Source organism: Macaca thibetana, chromosome 5 (assembly GCF_024542745.1).
Source record: "Macaca thibetana thibetana isolate TM-01 chromosome 5, ASM2454274v1, whole genome shotgun sequence".
NCBI lineage: Eukaryota > Metazoa > Chordata > Mammalia > Primates > Cercopithecidae > Macaca > Macaca thibetana.
In genome coordinates this window covers 44,813,113-44,834,334 of record NC_065582.1, presented here as the reverse complement: position 1 = coordinate 44,834,334, position 21,222 = coordinate 44,813,113, and the positions used below count along the sequence as shown (strand labels likewise).

Genomic DNA, 21,222 nt, shown 5'->3' with positions numbered 1-21,222 from the left:
CCGAGATCGCGCCACCACACTCCAGCCTGGGGGACAGACCGAAACTCCATCTCAAAAACAAAAAAAAAAGTCAAGACACAAAGTAAATTTTATTTCCACTTACCAAAACAAATTTGTAAAAGCATTATTTATAACAGCATCAAAATATCAAATTCCTAGGAATAAATCCACAAAAGATATATGAAATATCTCCCCCGAAAACAATAATTGAATAATAATTGAATTATTGAAAGATTAAAGATTCAAATACATATTCTATGAATTAAAAGACTCAATATTGTAAAAGTATCAGTTTTCCTCAGATTGATCTATAGTATAGAGTCAAACAATCGCCCCAAAAATTCTGTCAGGTTGTGTGTGTACATGTGTGTGCAACATGATATGCTGATTTAAAGGCCAAGAATAGCTGAGACACTATTAAGAAAGAACAAGCTGAGAGAACTTGATCTACCAGTCGTTAGAATGTATTACGATTCAACACTAATTAAGATAGTGTAGTCTTGATGATTGGAGCTTCCTACTCAGTTCAAACAAATTGACAAAGAGGTTCAAACAAATCGAACTGAGTAGGAAGCTCGAATACATATCACACATACATGGATACCTGATTTCAAATAAATAAGGCATTACAGAACAACGGGAGATAGGTCTTCAGCAAATGGTACTGGGTCAATTGACTATCCATAGATGGGGAAAAACATGAAATGTAACCCATATCATCTAAGGTGAATTGCAAATATAACCTGTTCAACAAACCTTCCAGAATATAATATAGGAGAATATCTTCATGATGTTCAGGTTGAAAACAATTTTTAGCACACACACACACAAAAAAAAACACAAAACATTACAAAAAGACCAATAAATTGGTTTACATTAAAAGTAAGAATTTCTGTTCAGCTAAAGATCTTTCTTTTTCACTTTATTGAGATATAATGACAAAATAAAAATTGTATATATTCAAGGTAAACAATGTGATATTTTGATATATATATATATGTTGTGAAATGATTACCACAATCAAGATACTTAATACATCCATCACCTCAAATACTGTGTGTGTGTGGTGAGAATACTAAAAGATCTCATCTTTAAAACAATGAAAATTCAACCCATAAGAGTGGAAAAGGATACTGACAACACTTAAAACTGACAAGAGTTTATATTCAATATATATGAAACACTTTTATAAATCAATAAAATAAAGACTTGTAAAATATGAGTGAAAGACAATGATATTTCACGAAAGAGTCTATCTAAATTGCCAACAAACATGTGAAAAGTGGCTTGACTTCATTAGTTATCAGGGAAAAGAAAATTAAAACTACAAAAAGTTAATATTATACTCACAAAAATGGATAAAATTTAAAAGAACAACAATACTAAAGATGGACAAGAATATGGAGAAACAGCAACTTTTATATCCGGCTGTTGAAATGTGAAAGGGTACATCCACTTTGGAAAATGAGTTAGCAATATCCAGAAAACATGAGCATATCTATCTATCTGTCTATCGATCGATCTATCTGTGTGTATCTTACAGAAATGCACATGCAATATGAGTCAAAAGATAGGTAATAGAATTTTATATCAGCATTATTTGTAATAACAGCTCCAATTACAAACCACAGTAGAAGGGTAAACATATGCAATAGTAAATGAACAAACTATATTTACAGGAAGTAACTTGAATATATATTATAAAAATCATTCTGAGTAAAAGAAAGCCAACACAAAAAAACATATTTTGTACATAATGTATATTATGTTAAACACTGGTGAAACTAAACAACAGCATTTAATTCAGGATATGGGTTAATCTTGGAGAGGATAAAGGAAATAGTGGTTGAGAGGGGACACAAAGAGGGCTTCCAGGGTACTGATGTGCTCTAGTCTTTGGGAGGTGCAATGACTAAATTCACTGAGCTGGTGTTTGGTGCTCTGTATATATATTATGCTACACACATACACACACACACACACACACACACACACACACACACACACTTAAAAGGAAAACAGATTGACAAAATCGTCCAAGGATTACAGTAGACGGGACTCACATAATTCCTCTACTACCAAGTTACTTCATTTTAGTTTGCAAGTAATAAAGAGAAAATTATTCATATACAGAATCTTTCCATTAAAATAATATTTCCTCTTATTATAATTGCTAACTATACAAAGAGCATATGGAAAATGATTAGTATTATTTAAAACAGGAAACTGTGCTTACACTATATTCTTGATTCTTCCATATCACTAGTGTATTTCATGCTTCAGTAGACACACCATGAAAAAGGATTATAGTATAAATAATATTGTTTCAAAGACTTCTTCAGTTTTAAAAGAAAACTTTCTTATTTTGAATCCAAAAAAAAAAAGTAATTTGACTTGAGAGAGCATGAATTGGACCCAAAGGAACCAAATTGTGTTCCTACTAATGATTTTGTTTCAACACACAACATGCCATATTTCAAAAACTCAAATATTTTTGTGATAACCACTTGAGAGACTTATTTGGAGCTGTGTACAATTTCTGATGGTCTTGCTTACAAGTGGATTTTTCTAAGAATATCATTTATTATCTAAATCTCTGGAATGGGGAAAGGAAACCTGGAACAATGGATCAAAACTGGGTGGACACTTCTATGATTTCACAAGTATCATCCTCTAGAGAACGTCCTTTAGAAGAGCATCAATTTCCACTCACCTTTTTATCCCAGGCAAACTTCTGATCGCCTGGGATATCTGCATGGAGCATGGAGATATGCTTCAACCACAGGTATGTCTGTGCAGACATATGCAGATATGCTCCTGCATGGAGCATGGAGACATGCTCTAACCACAGATAATTTATATACGACAAATATTAACTAACTAGTTTGATTTACACAAATTATTGCCTCAAAAAATGTATTTGTTATTTCAGAGTCTCTTTCACAACATATAATAATGGATGGCGGGTGATAGGCCACCCTTACTGCCCCTTTTCTCCTCCAATGCTTTAGTATAGCATATATAATATATACAAATTTTGTAAGGGTCTGGTTATAAAATGACAGCTCCTCTGTATATAACAGGGTAAGATAAATTTCACCTCATTCTACCCTTCTCTTCTACCCATATCATTAATTCTATTACTCGTGTTAACACCGTGCTGTAGTGCAGTCTGAATATAACCTTCATACTCCACACTTGTTTTCCATGCCTAAAATACCCTCTCGTGTTATTTATCTATACTTAAATCTGCACATTGTTCTGGAAGCAGAGTGTAAATTTAAGAACACTTCTTCCCCACTCCTGATGATTCCCAACTGGAAGGAATCTCAATTTCTTTGCCCTGAGCCTCTCTCACCCCTTCACCCCATCCCTGGGGAGTAAAATTATCTGATATGAAAGTATGGAAAGAATAACAGAGAATACATGGCTCAGCACTACCCTCCTTCTAAAAAGTTTCCTGCCTAGTCAGTGCAACCAGCATTAGGAAGGAAGGTAATATTTTGCCTCCATCTTCACTATTTGTTTCATTTCTCAACTTGTACAGAACCTAGGAAGGGGATCTATTCGTATACTTCTACATATATGAATTTCTATCTTTCCCATAAAAAGCTTACTGACTACATTGAGCACTGGTAATATCTGTCCTTATTAAAATAAAATAATACTTATTATCTGTTTCACTCACTAACATCTTACATTGAGTATGTGTAAATGTCTCTGTGTGTTCCTAGTCATCTCATTAGCTAGACTCTAAGTTCTTTCTGAATAGGGAATATGTCTTCTACTTATGTATGTTCTACACAGGATTTAAGAAATTCAATAATATGCATTGATTGTTTGAAAAAAGCTGCAATGTTTTCCTCCTGGAACTATATGTAATGCAATTGATCACAGGGTTATAAACATTTTGTTTATTTGATAGGGATGAGTAATAATTTTAAATTATTTTCAATAATTAAAAATGGACAATTTTGATCATTCCCCTTTTAAGTAAGTATTTATAAACTGTATTGCAGCTGGGCATGGTAGCTCATGCCTGTAATCTCAACTACTTAGGAGGCCGAGGTGGGAGAATCGCTTGAGCCCAGGAGTTTAAGACCAGCCTGGGCAACATACTGAGACTCCATCTCTTAAAAAAATTTAAAAATTATGTGGTGATGGTGGTTTGCACCTGTAGTCCCAGCCACTTGGGAGGATCCCTTTAGCCAGTAGTTTGAGTCTGTGGTGAGCTAGGATCATCCCACTGCACTCCAGCCTAGGTGACAAAGTGAGACTCTCTCTCTTAAAAAAAAAAATAGAAAAAAAGAATAAAAAATGGCTCTAGCAGAGTGGCTTAGAACTAAAGTTAGATACAGTAAGAATTGCTAGAGTGTCCTTTTAGCATGTTGCTCAGTGCCTATTTCTGGGAATGAGCATGTGTCTTAAATAATTTACAGGGTTGCTCATGATCTATTCCAGACTGCAACATTAGAAAGTTTTATCAGGTATTCCTTGATCTTACTAAAAAGTAGGATTGAAAGCTCAAGAAATAAAGAGTTTGGGGTTTTTCTTTGAAGATTAAAATATAAACTTTTTTTTCCTTCAACTATTATTTTCAGTTCCAGGGTACCTGTGCAGGATGTGGAGGTTTGTTACATAGGTAAATGTGTGCCATAGTGGTTTATGGCACAGATAATCCCATTACACAGGTAGTAAGCCAAGCGTACATTAGCTATTCTTCCTGATGTTCTCCCCCTGCCCCCCTACAGGTGCCCAGTGTGTGTTGTTCCCCCAACCATGTGTCTGTGTTCTCATTGATCAACTCCCACTTGTAAGTGAGAATATGTGGTGTTTGGTTTACTGTTCCTGCATTAGTTTGCTGAGGATAATGCCTTCCAACTCCATCAATGTCCCTGCAAAGGACATGATCTCGTTCCTTTTTATAAGTGCATGATATTCCATGGTGTATATGTACCTTATTTTCTTTATCCAGTCTATTATTGATGGGCATCTAGATTGATTCAATGTCTTTGCTATTGTAAATAGTGCTGCAATTAACATATGCGTGCATGTATCTTTATAATAGAATTATTTATATTCCTTTGGATATATAACCAGTAATGAGATTGCTGAGTCAAATGGTATTTATGCCTCTAGGTCTTTGAGAAATAGCCACATTGTTGTGGGATATGATAAGGATTCTCTTCTAATAATCTGATCAATCTTTTATTCTTTAATTCATAGTATCCCCTTCCCTTTTTCCTTTTTCTCCTTTTTTCCTTTTTGCCTTTGTTAGATGCCCAGGCATGCCACAGTACCAGGCGTTATAAGTACCAGCTCACATTCCATTCCTTTTCTTATTTGGAAAGAGGACTGACTTTCTAGCTCATTACAGACACCCCTTCCCCTTCCTCTCCACTTTCTTTTACATGCCCACCTTATCTAAAAAAATTCAAATGTTTAGCCAACCGGGATTAGTTTAGATTGTATGACCCAACCCTGGCCAATGGGGAAAGGGTACAGGGGCATGACTTGCATCAAGAATTAAGGCTATCATGCCCTTTGTTCAGATGTGCTCTCATGGTGACTGGCCAAGGTAGCACCCCTCTGCACAGAAGTAAAATTGCTTTGCTAAGAATCCTTTGAGTGTTCAATTTTTTAGGATTTTGAGTGTTATTCCTAACATTGTCTTCCACATGGTTGAACTAATTCATACTCCCACCAACAGTGTAAAAGTGTTCCTTTTTTCTCCACAACCTCGGCAGCATCTGTTGCTTTTTGACTTTTTAATAGTAGCCATTCTGATTGGCATGAGATGGTATCTCATTGTGGTTTTGATTTGCATTTCTCTAAGGATCAGTGATGTTGAGATTTTTTTCACGTTTGTTGGCTGCATGTATGTCTTCTTTTGAAAAGTGTCCGTTCATGTTTTTTGCCCACTTTTTAATGGGGTTGTTTGTTTTTTCTTGTAAATTTAAGTTCCTTGTTGATTCTGGATATTAAACCTTTCATAGATAGATAGATAGATAGATAGATAGATAGATAGATAGATAGATAGATAGATAGATAGCAAAATTTTTCTCCCATTCTATAGGTTGTCTGTTCACTCTGATGATTGTTTCTTTTGCTGTGCAGAAGCTCTTTAGTTTAATCAGATCCCATTTGTCAATTTTTGCTTTTGTCATGGTTGCTTTGGGATTTTTGTCATGAAATCTTTGCCCATACCTATATCCTGAATGGTATTACCTAGATTTTCTTCTAGGGTTTTTATAGTTTTGGGTTTTACATTTAAGGCTTTAATCCATCTTGAATTAATTTGTGTATAAGGTGAAAGGAAAAAGTCCAGTTTCAAGTTTTGGCATATGCAAGCCAGTTTTCCTAGCATCATTTATTAAATAGGAACTCTTTCCCCATTGCTGGTTTTGGCCAGGTTTATCAAAGATCAGATGGCTGTAGGTGTGCAGTGTGATTTCTGGGTTCTATATTCGGTTCCATTGGTCTATGTGTCTGTTTTTGTAGCAGTATCATGCTGTTTTGGTTACAGTAGCATTGTAGTATAGTTTGAAGTCCAATAGTATGATGTCTCCAGCTTTGTTCTTTTTGCTTAGAATAGTCTTGGCTATATAAGCTCTTTTTTGATTCTATATGAATTGTTAAATAGTTTCTTCTAATTCTTTGAAGAATGTCAATGGTAATTTAATGAGAATAGCATTGAATCTATAAATTACTTTGGGCAGTATGATCGTTTTCACAATATTGGTTCTTCTTATCCATGAGTATAGAATGTTTTTCTGTTTGTGTCCTCTCTGATTTCCTTGAGCAGTGATTTGTAGTTCTCCTTGAAGGGGGTCCTTCAATTCCCTTGTTAGCTGTACTCCTAGGTATTTTATTCTCTTTGTAGCAATTGTGAATGGGAAGTTAATGATTTGGCTCTCTGCTTGCCTGTTGTTGGTGTATTGGAATGCTTGTGACTTTTGCACATTTATTTTGTATCCTGAGACTTTGCTGAAGTTGCTTATCAGCTTAAGAATCTTTTGGGCTGAGACAATGAGGTTTTCTAGACACAGAATCATGTTATCTGCAAACAAAGACAATTTGACCTCCTCCCTTCCTATTTGAATATCCTTTATTTCTTTCTGTCACCTGATTGCCCTGGCCAAAACTTCCAATACTATGGTGAATAGAACTGGTGAGAGAGGGCATCCTTGTTTATGCCTGTTTTCAAGGGGAATGTTTTCAGCTTTTACTTATCCAGTATGATATTGGCTGTGGGTTTGTCATAAATGGAATAGCAGTTATTTTATTTCATTTTTGTTTTTTGTTTTGAGATGGAGTCTTGCTCTGTCACCCATGCTGGAGTACAGTGGCGTGATCTCGGCTCACTGCAACCTCTGTCTTCCAGGTTCAAGCAATTCTCCTGCCTCAGCCTTCCAAGTAGCTGGGATTACAGGCGTGTGCCACCACATGCAGCTAATTTGTGTGTGTGTGTTTGCGTGTGTGTGTGTGTGTGTGTGTGTGTGTGTATTTTTAGTAGAGATGGGGTTTCACCATGTTGCCAGGCTGGTCTCGAACCTCTGACCTCGTGATCTGCCTGCCTCGGCCTCCCAAAGTGCTGGGATTATAGGCATGAGCCACTGCGCCTGACCAGCAGCTACTTTTTACTGAATACTTACTATTTGCCAGGCACTGTGCTAAGTGCTTACAGTTGTTATCTCAGTCCTCTGAGGTATATTGCTACTATTTCCAGTTTGCAAATGAGGATGCCAAGGCTTAGAGAGGCTATGCATGGCAGACATTGTTCACTGTCTGCCAAATACCCAGGCTGCCTTCTTCCTTGCGTAAAAAATACTGTTTGTTTGTTTTCAGGTAGGCTATGTGTTTAGTCCTAGAAAACAGTGATTTGCCTAAGTCAACAATAACAATCCTGTTCCCTGATTTTCAAGACACATTTGCTTCCTTCTAGATGGAGATGGTTGTGTGAGCCAGTTCTTACCAATGAGACATAAGAAGTATGCTGAATATTTCCAGGTTCCGGAAACGTTTTCCTTCCTATCAAGAGGACGATGTGGCCAGTCTCACTCTTCTCCTTTCTTACTCTATCAAGTGCCAACGTGATAGTTATATCAACAATCTTTGGACCATGAGATAATGATCTAAAAATTATCAGAAAGCCTCTAGTAGACTGCTGGACCAATGAAGTAACCACAGACCTCCAGACTTTTTAATATATGAGAAATATAGAAACTTACTTAAGTCCATGCAGTAGGGGTTTCTGTTATTCATAGCTAAATGCAATCCCAACAGTGATTTTGTGAAAATGAGATATGAGAAAGTATTTGTTAGTGAAAGGTTTTATTTAAATATAAGTATTGGGTCAGACATGGTGGCTCATGCCTGTAATCCCAGCACTTTGGGAGGCCAAGGCAGGCAGACCACGAGGTCAGGAGTTCGAGACCATCCTAGCTAACATGGTGAAACCCCATCTCTACTAAAAATATGAAAACTTAGCCGGGTGTGGTGGCACACACCTGTAGTCCCCGCTACTTGGGAGGCTGAGGCAAGAGAATTGCTTGAACCTGGGAGGTGGAGGCTGCAGTGAGCTGAGATCGTGCCACTGCACTCCAGCCTGGGCTGGAGTGAGAATCTGTCTCAAAACAAATAAATAAAATATAAACAAATAAAAATAATTATTTACTGCATGCCTACTAGATGCTGTGAATTGTAATAAAACAAATATAGAAGGTAAATAAGACTAATACCTTGCCTTCAAGAGTTAGCAATATACACAGTAAAATATTCATAAATTAATGCAGGTCGAACATCCCAAAGTGGAAAATCTGAAATCCAAAATGCTTCAAAATCTGAAACTTTTTGAGCGCCAACATGATGCTCAAACTTAATGTTCATTGGAGCATTTCAGATTTTAGATTTTTGGATAAGGGATACTCAACCTGCATAGTACTGGCAGATTACACAAATGCTGAAGGGATTTAGAATAAAAATAAATAAAAATATACAGGATTAAAGTCAGGTAAGTAAAGGTTCCCAGGGAGTGAGTTTTGAGTGACAGAAACTGGTAGAAAAGTGACAAGATTACAGGCCATCAGATGTTACACATTAAAAAGTAAAAGAATGAGGGAGTTACGTGGTTAAAATAGACAACTGTATTTGCTTGGCTGCAGCCAAAAGGCTGAGAATAATGAAAAACAGTTTTTGAAAAGTCAGGAAATGTGTATGGGCTTGAAGGGATGCCAGAGGACTTTGTATTTACTTACATAGGTTAATTTATATAGGTAATATGAAATTAGTACAGATACCAATAATTACAGAATGCCATGGGATGGAGTATCATTTGGATAACTTTATTTTAGCATAAAATAAAGGCCAGTGGTCCAGCTAGGAGCTTCCTTCAATTGACCTAGAATGATGTGAAAGGGGTAAAACTAAAAGTGGTAATATGGAGAAAATAGCTGCAGGACTCAGGGTTACTGAGTATAAACAGAAGGAGGGGAGTCAAAATTACACCCAGTTACCAATCTAACAATTAAAAATTTCAAGACAGAAATAAATTTTGTTCTAAACTGCCCAGATGACTTCAAAAAAAAAAGAGAAAATTCCTGAATAGGTTATTTGCGTATTCTATTAGTTGCTGAATACTACTCTAAAAAGATAGGCATTATTTTTTAATAAACAGTAAAATCCCTTTCCCCTGTCTTTGGTAAACACCTGAATGTGTTATAACTTAGTAGCTGATGGCTTGTTATCCTCCTTTTGCCAAGGCTACTTTCTATTTTATTTTGTCTCCATATCCATTTAACATGTGATTCTTATAAATTTCAGCAGTTGAAAAACAAATAGCTGGCTGAACTCTCTGCTTCAGTCTTCTGGATACTTTGCTTCTTGGTAAGTGATCGGTATTTTGATATTGTTGTAGTAATAACAGGAAATGATCTGTTAAAATCTGGATCTCTAGCCACAGATGAATGCCAGCATAAAGAGGAGAACTAGTCTAAGAAGAAAGTCTATGAAAAACAGTTTGGGTCATTATTTCTAGGACCACAGGGAGAGAAGCGTAATTTGCCCTCAACATTGAAAAAGTGAATACATAGTGGAAGAACATCTTATAGTGATCACTGAACTGCATCAGTGGAAAGCTCATGGCTACAAGCTCAGTAATTAAAATAACTGAGATGGTAAATGCTAGTGCTTCTAACATAATAATGTGAAATACCATTTCCTGAAATAAAAATTCACTCAAAATGTTTCACAAGAACATAGAACAATTTTAAATTGGTCTGATTATAATTTTGCTTCTGTTTACAAAATAGCAAGCTAGTTCTACTTAGCAGAAAAGAGGGACACTTAATGGTGGTGGAGATAGTAATGGAATACATAATATTAAAAAATAGATTGGTTAATAGTAGTAAAAAATAACCTTAACTTTTCACATAAAATTGCCATGGATTATAGACATTCTCTTAGATTTTATAGTGGGGAGTTTTCTAATTATTAGACTTAAGATTTTTCCTGTTGGTAGGATAAACCATGATCATGAACAATTAATAAGCTGACCCATGAGGTTTTCTCTCTCATCATCTCCCTCTCTCCAAGGCTTTCTGGATAAAACTGCACAAAAACAAGCCCAACTAAATGGCAGGCCATGAAACACAGGCAGCTTCCTTGTAGAAGACTGGTAAACAGCCTTGTATTGCAAAAACTTCCAAATACCGTACTCCAGGGAGTCATAGTAGAAGACTGGAAGGCCAAAATAATAAGGGCAAAAGAAGATAATCGTGTTTTTAAGAGATCTGCAAAGCAAAAATATTCACATATAACCATAACTACATTAATTATATTCCCTAATGTTTTATGTAACATATTTTGCAAATTTTATCACTTTAAAAAGCTAATTGATGAATTAAAATAACCTAGAATTCACTTAAAAATAAAATGTAATAATTTTACTAAGTAAGAATTTTATAGTAGTAACAATTTTCTAAAACACTAGATAAGTTACCAAGTATTTCATATATTTCATTGATAAAAATTTATAGTGTAATATATTAATCTGTCCTAAATTACTAGTCATAATGGCTAAAGGAGCAGATAGCATGGTTGCTAAAATTACTTTCAAGATTTGTCACTGTTTTAGTCATTGAACACTTTCAAATGAGAATAAATGTACAAAACATCACTTGGTTTCTGAATACAAAAATCATCTGTTTCAAATAAATTATTGTTACTCATATAAAAACAATGATAGTCTGGATTCAAGACTAGGCTTGAGAAGCAAATAACTAGCTGATATTACAAATAGTCTTTCCAACATTCTGGCTCCTCGACAATGTCTTCGTTAGCTTCACCTCTATCTTCTTCAGTAGGAAGTAAACTCTCGTCTCCCCTACACTCCCATTCACTGATTAGAGAGCTCACGACTTTCTAATTTCTGGCTTGGTTGGTTAGAGACCTATTGTTTCCTCAGTAGACTGTAAGCAACTGGAAGGCAAGGTTTACCTTTTTATCTTGGTTTCCTTACTACATTTATCTTAACTAAACCCCATAGATATGCACACACCAAAACACAGTTGAATGAACAAGTCCTTTTAAAGTTGTGTATTTATTAGTGTTCTGTGACTGTGTATTTTTAAATTCAACAATTTTTGTTTGTTTTTGTGGTGGTTGTTTTTGAGACGGGGTCTCTGTCACCCAGACTAGAGTGCAGTGGTGCAATCATAGCTCACTGCAGCCTCAACCTCCTGAGCTCAAACGATCTTCCTGCTGTCAGCCTGCTGAGTAGCTGGGACTACAGGTGCACGCCACCATGCCTGGCTAATTGTTTTTCTAAATTTTTGAAGAGACAAGGTCTTGCTATGTTGCCCGGGCTGGTCTCAAACTCCTGGGCTCAAGCTCAATCCTCCCACCTTGGCCTCCCAACCAAAGTGCTAGGATTACAGATGTGAGCCATTGCACCCGGCCCTCACAATTTTTACATAAATTTTCTAGTAATCAGCTCATAAACTGATTTTGAAAGTGTCTTATACCCAGATTATATGTGAAATGAAAATTTTTCAAAACTGTACAGTTTGTCCAATACTCAAAAGCACTGACTGACTGCAAATGAATCAGTGAAGTTGCTGTCACTGTTTTCTGAACTGTTAAAATGGCTTTTCCAATCTTGGTTTTTTTATTCACAGGTTCTATACAGTAAGAAATATTGTTACTTCAAATCTAGCATATTTTAGGTGATTCTTATGTAAAACAAGTATAAGAAGTTATTTTAAAAATCATTTCTGCTGAGGCATAATTCATATACAATAAATTGTGCCTATTTAAAGTGTATAATTTGATGAGATTTGGCATATGTACAGACCCATAAAACCATGGCTATGATCAGGACAATGAATATTTCTGCCATCCCCTCAAATAGTTCATACCGTCTTACTTCTCCCCACTCCTCATCCTATGTAATTGATCTTTCTGTCACTTAGTTTATACTTTCTAGAATTTTATAAAAAATTAAACCACATATATGTACTCTTTTTTGTACAGCTTCTCTTAAAATAATTATTTTGGACATTTAACTGTACTGTTGCACATATCAATAGTTCATTTCTATTGCTGAGTAGCATTTTATTATATGCATATACCAAAATTTGTTTAGTCTTTCTCCTGTTGATCAACATTTAGATTGTACAGTTTTGATGTATTACAAATAGAGATGCTATGAAGATTCACATAGAAGTCTTTGTATGGATATATGTTTTATATTTTGGGGAGTAAATACATAGAAGTGGAATGACTGGTACACATAGTAGGTGGATATTTAACTTTTTAAAAAATTACCAGTTTTCCAAAGTAGTTATATATTAATTGCAGGCATACCTAATTTTATTGCACTTCACAGATAACTTCATTCCTTACAAATTGAAGGCTGTGGCAACCCTGCATTAAGCAAGTCTATCAACGCTATTTTTCCAACAGCATGTGCTCACTTTGTGTCTGTGTCATTTTGGTGATTCTCTATTTCAAACTTTATTATTATTCTTATATCTCTTATGGTGATCTGTGATCAGTGATTTCTGATGTTCCATACTATTATAATTGTTTTGGGGCTCCACAAACTGCACCCACATATGTACAGTGGCAAACTTACTACATAAATGTCATATGTCTTTGTCTGCTCCATCGACCAGCTGTTCCTGTCTGTCTCCCTGTTCTCAGGCCTCCCTATTCTCTAAGACTCAACAATATTGAAATTAGGCCAATTAGTAACCTTACAATGGCCTCTAAGTGTTCAAGTGAAAGGAAGAGTCACCAGTTTCTCACTTTAACACAAAAGCTAGAAAGGATTAAGTTCAATGAGGAAGACATGTTGAAAACAGATAGGCTGAAAGCTAGGCCTGTTTCTCCAAACAGTTAGCAAAGTTGTGAATACAAGGGAAAAGTTCTTGAAGGAAATTAAAAGTACTACACTAGTGAACCCATGAATGATAAGAAAGCAAAACAGCTTTATTACTGATAGGGAGAAAGTTTGAGTGGTCTGAATAGAAGATCAAAGCAGCCATAACATTCCTTTAAGCCAAGCCTAATTCAAAATAAGGCCCTAACTCTCTTTAATGTTAGGAAGGCTGAGAGAGGTAAGGAAGCTACAGAAGAAAAGTCTGAAGCTAGCAGAGATTGCTTCAGAAGGGTTAAGGACAGAAGTCATCTCTATAAAAGTGTGAGGTGAAGGGATTTTAAAATGGCAGTATATCTCTGTCATGCCTGCCTTTGAAGAAAAAAATTGAAAAAAAAATCAATAAACTAGTAGCATAGGAGCAAGTTGGCCTCACTCCCTCAACAGAAAACCAAAAACAAATACACAGTGCCAAGATTTTTACCAGTAACAATCCAGAACTCACATACGAGGACGAGACAGATCCCAGGACCACAGAAAAGTGAAAAAACTTCAAGCAGATGATAGGAGAATCAGACTTCCACATCCACAACACCCTTCCTGACAATTCTGCCCTGCAACAAGCTTGCAAAAAGCCTCCCCCCAGCTCACAATTTCTACACTGGAAAAAAATGAGATGAAGATGGAAGGGTTAGTCTGTTTTTGCCTCTCTATAAATAAATACTTGAGACTGGGTAATTTATAAATAAAAGAGATTTAATTGGCTCATGGTTCTGCAGACTGTACAGGAAGCCGGTGCCAGCATCTGCTTCTGGTGAGGGCTTCAGAAAGCTTATAATCATGGTGGAAGGTCAAGGAGAACCAGCATCACATGGTGAGAACAGGAGCAAGAAAGGGAGTTGGTGCCACACTCTTTTAAAACAATCAGATCTCCTGTGAACTCAGAGTGAGAACTCACTTATCACCAAGGGGATGACACCAAGCCATTCCTGAGGAATCCAGCCCCATGATCCAAACACCTCCCACCAGGCTCCACCTCCAACACTGGGGATTATGTTTCCACATGAAATTTGGAGGGGAAAAAACATCCAAACCATATCAGTAGTCAGTCAGCTTTCCCATCATCTTGGATTCCCTCGCAAGAGACCTGTACCTGCCTTAACACACAGGAAGCATCATGACTGCCTGAAGGTATAACTATCCCTGAGGACAAGCAGAGACAAACTAGGGAGGTAGGACTACCATCCCCAGCAATGGAAACTCTGCTCTGTAACTCAGCCAAAGGAGACGCCACATCAGAGTGGCTGTTCAGCAGCAGCAGCATGCTGTAGGAGGTATGTTCCATAGGTCCTTTGGGCACAAACCACTACCAGCCTTCCCATACTGCCAGAATAATCCTTTTGGGAAGTCCCCCATTCAAAACAGGCAGCACTCTAATAATTTACTAGAGCAGAGGAGAACCTGGGCTTAAGGAACCACATAGAGACAAAAAGGAGTAATCGACCTAATGGTAAAGATTTGCTAAGAACAAGGTGAAGTAGGAAGTGCTGGTGGAGAAGCTGCTGCAAGTTATCCATAAGATCTAGAACAAGCTTGTCCAACTCGTGGGCCACAGGCTGCATGTGGCCCAGGATGGCTTTGAATGAGATGCAATAAAAATTTGTAAACTGTCTGAAAACATGAAGAGAGTTTTTTGCAATTTTTTTTTTTTTTTAAAGATGAGTCTCGCTCTGTCGCCCAGACTGGAGTGCAGTAGCGCAATCTCGGCTCACTGCAAGCTCCGCCTCCTGGGTTCACACCATTCTCCTGCCTCAGCCTCCCGAGTAGCTGGGACTACAGGTGCCGGCCACCATGTATGGCCAATTTTTTATATTTTTAGTAGAGACGAGGTTTCACCATGTTAGTCAGGATGGTCTTGATCTCCTGACCTCGTGATCTGCCCGCCTCGGCCTCCCAAAGTGTTGGGATTACAGGCCTGAGCCACCGTGCCCGGCCCGCATTTTTTTTTTTTTTAAGCTCATCAGCTATTGTTAGTGTAGTATATTCTATGTGAGGTCCAAGACAATTATTGTTCTTCCAATGTGACCCAGGAAAGCCAAAAGACTGAATACTGAATACCTCCATCTAGAACATAAGGGATGAAGGTGGCTACACTAAACAATAGATTTTTCCATGTAGATTAACAGCCTTCTATTGGAAGATGATGCCACCTTGGACTTTCATAGCTAGAGAAAACTCAATGCTGGGCTTCAAAGTTTCAAGGAACAGAATAACTCTATTAGCAGCTAATGCAGCTGGTGACTTTAAGTTGAAGCCAATGCTTATTTACCATTCTGAAAATCCTAGGGCCCTAAAGAATTATGCTAAACCTACTCTGCCTGTGCTCTGCCTGTGGAACAACAAAGCCTGGATGACAGTACCTCTGTTTAGAGCATAATTTACTGCATGATTTAAGCCCTCTGTTGAGATCCACTGCTCAGAAAAAAAGATTCTTTCAAAATATTACTTCCCATTGCCAATATACCTGGTCACCCAAGAGCTCTGACGGGGAGTTATGTTGTTTTTCATGCCTGCTAACACAACATCCATTCTGCAGCCCATGAACCAAGCAGTCATTCTGACTTTCAACCCTTATTGCTTCAGAAATACATTTCATAAGGCATTAGCAGCTAAGTGATTCTTCTGATGGATCTCAGCAAAACAAACTGAGAACTTTCTGGAAAGGATTTACCATTCTAGATGCTATAAGAACATTCATGATTTAAGGGAGAAGGTCAAAATAGCAACTTTAACAGGAGTTTGGAAGGAATTGATTTCAACCTTCATGGATGACATTGAGGGGTTTATGACTTCAGTGGAAGAAGTAATGGCACATGTGGTAGAAATAGCAAGAGAACAACAGTTAGAAGTGGAGCCTAAAGATGTGTCTGAATGGCTGCAATCTCATGATAAAACTTGGATGGTTGAAAAGCTGCTTCTTGTGGATGAGGAATAAAATTGGTTTTTTGAAATGGAATCTATTCCTGGTGAAGATACTGTGCATATTGCTGAAATGACAACAAAGGACTTAGAAGAGTATATCAACTTAGTTGATTAAGCAATAGCAGGACTTGAGAGGATTGACTCCAATTTTGAAAGAAGTTCTACTGTGAGTAAAATGCTACCAAACTGCATCACATGCTACAGAGAAATCTTTTGTGAAAAGTCTATCAATGAGGCAAAGTTCATTGTTGTCCTATTTTAAGAAACTGCCACAGCCCTGTCAGCATTCAGCAACCACCATCCTGATAAGTCAGCAGCCATCAACACCTAGATGAGACTCTCCACCTGCATGGAGGTTATAACTTGGCTAAAGCCTCCGATTATTGTTAGCACTTAGCAATAGTATTTTAAAGTAAAGGTATGCATATATTGTTTTTTTAGACTACAATATAGTGTAAACAATTTTACAAGCACTGGGAAGCCAAAACGTTTCTGTGACCCACTTTATTGTGATAGTCACTTTACTGTGGTATTCACTTTATTGTGTGGTGGTCTGGAATTGAAACTGCAGCATCTCTGGGGATATGCCTGTACCAGCAGTGTGAAGTGTATTTTCTCCACATTGTTGTCAACACTTGGAATAATCATTTTCATTGTAGTCATTCTAGTGGCTGTATAGTAGTATCTCATTGTGGTTTTAATTTGCTCTTCACTAGTGTCTAATGAAGTTGAGCATCTTTTTGTACAATTACTTGCCAATCATATAACTTCCTTGGTAAAGTGAATGTTCAAATATTTTGCTCATTTTTAAATTGGATTTTTCTTCTTACTGCTGAGTTTTAAGGAATTTTTATATATTCTAGATATAAATCTTGGTCAAATACATAATTTGCATTTTAGGAAGTAAAACTATTTTAGATAACTATGCTTTGTTAATATAATACATAATCTATCTGTATTTTAAATTTTCCTTATTAATAAGGGGAAGCATTATCTCCATAATCCTCAGCTACCAAGTTTTCCCATGCCTAATAAGATAGCCAGCTGGCATATGAAAAATAGGTAAGGAGAATAAAAGTAGAAAACGTGTTGATTTTCTCAACATCTTTCTAATACCTCCTGATTTTAGGAGTCTCCTAGCAAACTACTAATAGTAGGAGATAAGAGACTAGATAGTATATGTGATAATTAGTCTTCCTCCTTTTTCCTGTTAAGCAAACTTAATAAATAAGCAGTAAGAAGTAACATTATTAATAAAACTTCCTGTACTTTTAAAAAAATTAGATTTCTTTTATCTCTTAGACTAAGACCCTGTTGTTTACATGACTGTTTTCCTTATCAGACTAAAGGAAAACATCAGTGCCTAGTATATAATTCTATTCTTATTTCCTTCATTCTCTCCATTTCCTTTAGTCCCTATTCATCGTCGTCTTCAATCCTTTCTTCTACCCTCCCCAGCATCTGACGTGTATAATGTGCTTAATTTGGTGAATCCAAATAAGTTTTGGCTACAGAATTTTTGGTGATCCTATAGATCGCCTATCATGTTTTTTACTTCAAAGACAACAAAATGAAAGTCATAATACAATTCTTCCCAGAACTTACAGGAAGAAGAGCAGAGTCTTTAATGAGTGAAAAAGTGAAACCTTTTTCTATAGTATCCAACTAAATTAGTATTCTCTGCCAGAATAAAGCAAACACATTATTTTTTAAATAATATTTACTATTTAATACTTTAGTGTACCCAGCAATGAATGAACCACAGAGAGCAATCTCTTCCAAACAAGAGTGAATCTAGGTAAATTCTGTGGCTAAATAACCACCCCCCCGAAAAAGTAATACATTTGCAGAAAACAGCATACAAAATCAAATCTACTCATTTTAAACCATGGGAAAAAACACATTTCCATATATCTCTTTAAAACCTTTTAATATATCTAAAAAATTTCACATACTTTTATGATTTTATGGGATATATGACTGCCCAGGGAATGCTACAGTGTCAGACACAAATTTAAAAATAACTCTTCCATAAGTACTGCCAGAACTGAGATGTACAGGAGATTATACAGGCAATCTTTACATAATATCATTAGGATATAGACAACCCTAGGGCTGTAAGTATCCCATGAAGGTAAATATGAGATGATTAATTATATTCCCCATATTAGATTGGTTCTCATCAGACACCTAATACCAAGCTTATTTTGACACTGTTTTTAAAAAGATCCAGTATTAAAAGAATAAACTTCCTCTGGGTAGAAAAAATAGTAATTCTGACCTATTAAAGATGATATATATTGATAAAACGCAGTCTTGTTCCCAAATATGCAATAAACCATTACTCTAATGTATGAACACTAATGAAATAATCACCTATTATAATTGTGTATATATTGAAATTTTCAGTTCAACTCTTTTGGTATAAGGGAAAATAAAATGATTGGCTTCAAATCCATTTTTAGTAATGTAAAATATGTGAGCTTTATTACATGTTAAAGAAAATAAAGATAATATGACCCCAAATTTATTTTTCAAAGTTACAATAAAATATTTTTAAACATATACAAAATTACAAATAACCGGTGCTTTTTTCAATAAAGGTACCCGATATACTATTTAAATACAGGATAAAACAATGATATGTTTAATGATTTTCATCTCATTTTAAAGTCATCTTATTGAACGATACATCATGAAATCTATAGTTGTACATCTAGGAAATTTACCAATGGAGCTCTCTTCCACCGGTGTGTATATTTTAATTTGTCTCATATGGGTGTCTCTTCCATTTTGGTGATTGGCTAGAACAGCAATCTGTATCATGAATGTACGAGTTGGCTTCTTATGATTGTCAGTTAAGGGAACATGAATCCAGCCACTTGGTTCTACCAATTCAAGTTGCTGCCAAGGGAAAAAAATATCAGATTATGCTTTTATTCAATGAATATAATTTATAATAATGAATGCATTCTGTAATAAAATTAACTTATAATTAACATTTTGCTCAATGAAAGAATGATAATATGACAATAATCACTACCAGTTATTGGTCACTTTTACCATGGTCTACTTGTAATTGCTAAGCACTTTACATGTACCATCTTAGTAGACAAAATAAAAATAGATGTGCTTTGTGTTTACAGAACTTGTACAACTTATACAACTTGTACTCTCTGCCAGAAAAAAGCAAACACACTAGAAAGCACAAGTCTCACAACTTTTAAAAATACGTGAAACACAGATAGCTTATTACACACAGGTAGTATATGCCTCCTCCATGAAGAGAAACCAGAATAGTAAGTAGATACTCATATTTTGAACTGATAATCTAGGAAAGAAGGCTAGGATTCATCAGAGAAGAGATGGGAAGTACCAGAAGTAAGTAAGGAGAGGGTTCGAGGTAGCTTGCCCAGCCAGGGAACTCACTGAGAGCCAGGAGGGGCTCCTGGATGTGGGGAAACAATATGAGAGATATGGAGATACCCCCAGGGCTCTACACTTTGAAACAGGCTTATAGGGTCTTAGTGATGAGAGAAACCCTCTACCAACTAGGGCCTTGGGCCTGACATAATTAGCTGTCTACAGACTGTAAAGAGACGTTACTCCAGAAAGGAACCTCAGAATCCTAAAGGCATCCCACAGATCCTGGAGCAACCTCAGCTGGGTGCCACTTGGAGAATCTAGATACTGGAGATCTAGAGACATGGCTGCTGCTGCTGTGCTGCTCTAAGGAGGGAGAAGGAAGACTGGGAACTCCCATGTACCCCTGGGAAGGTCCCAACTGACCTGCTGCAGGCTGTTGTTGAGACAGACATGAGAAGACCACACTCCCCACAGCTTCTTGCCCATGCTGCTTGCCTGGGAGGAACCCATCCTCTCTGGTTCCCAGCCCAAGGTGCCATCTTAAGAGGTTAACACTGGGCTGTACCCTGACCTCGGGTTAAGATCGGGCTGAACCAGCTGCAGCTGCTAACCAGTCAAGGAGAAACAGGGAAACCAGGCCCTCCTACGCATATCTAGAACAATACTCACACCCTGCAATGGGCTGCTGTGAAACTGAGCTGAGTGGACTATACTCCATATTGCTTCGTGCCCATGCTGCCTGCCTGGGAGGGGCCCCACCCTCCCTGGCTGCAGTCCTAAGGTGCAGAGCTGTGCCCCAGTCTCAGGCTGAGTAATAGGCATGGTGGCTACAGCTGCCACTCAGTCAGGGGACAGACAGAAGAGACCAAGCTCTCCTAAGAAAACTTAGCACAAGACCCTCTGCCCTGCCATAGGTGGCTGTGGGACTGAGGACCAGCCTGGCCAACCCATTGCAGCTTCCAGCAACACCAACATGGGCAGCAGGTTTGTTCTACCATTCTTACTGCCATCACCTACACCATACCAGCTGAACATGAGCCTGAGGACCCAAACACCTGGCCAACCCTCCCCACTAGTAGCTTCTAAGCAAGCCACCTGGAGGCCCTAGAATCAGCCCTCCGGGACTCACTAACAGTAGAACAAAGGTAAGTTGCTTTGGGGCCTAAACATAGGCACACATACCATAATGTGGCCACCACTAGGGCCCAAAGACTGGCTCAGGTGGCATCCAAGTCTTCAGCTAAACTTCACTACAATATCAACTAATAACTGAATCCTAAGCCACCAAGGAAATCACAGATATCACTGACCTTGTGTACTGACGCAGAATTCATACAAAGATCACACTACCCCAGGCACCCAAAATACAAGTCAAAGTATTTTAATCAGTAACACCCATACATCTTCAGAAAAATATTTTCCCCTACAAAAGCAACTTCAAATAGTTGAAATAAGTGACTGCTAAATCAGATGTGGCAACATCAATGGAAGGACAC

At 37.2% G+C, this 21,222-nt stretch overlaps 1 protein-coding gene across 2 annotated transcripts in view; it reads right to left on the bottom strand.

Annotated features, from left to right (window-relative positions):
• Positions 1-18,818: 18,818 nt before the first annotated feature.
• The window catches only part of ANAPC10 (anaphase promoting complex subunit 10), a 120,528-nt gene continuing 118,124 nt past the window's right edge, over positions 18,819-21,222 (bottom strand). Inside the window, exon 5 of one of the 2 annotated variants that reach the window (XM_050791787.1) lies at positions 18,819-19,264. In XM_050791787.1, the coding sequence (XP_050647744.1) occupies positions 19,034-19,264 (231 nt within the window). In that variant the 3' untranslated portion in view covers positions 18,819-19,033. The remainder of the gene's footprint in view (positions 19,265-21,222) is intronic. The other variant, XM_050791788.1, reaches the window with a different exon arrangement.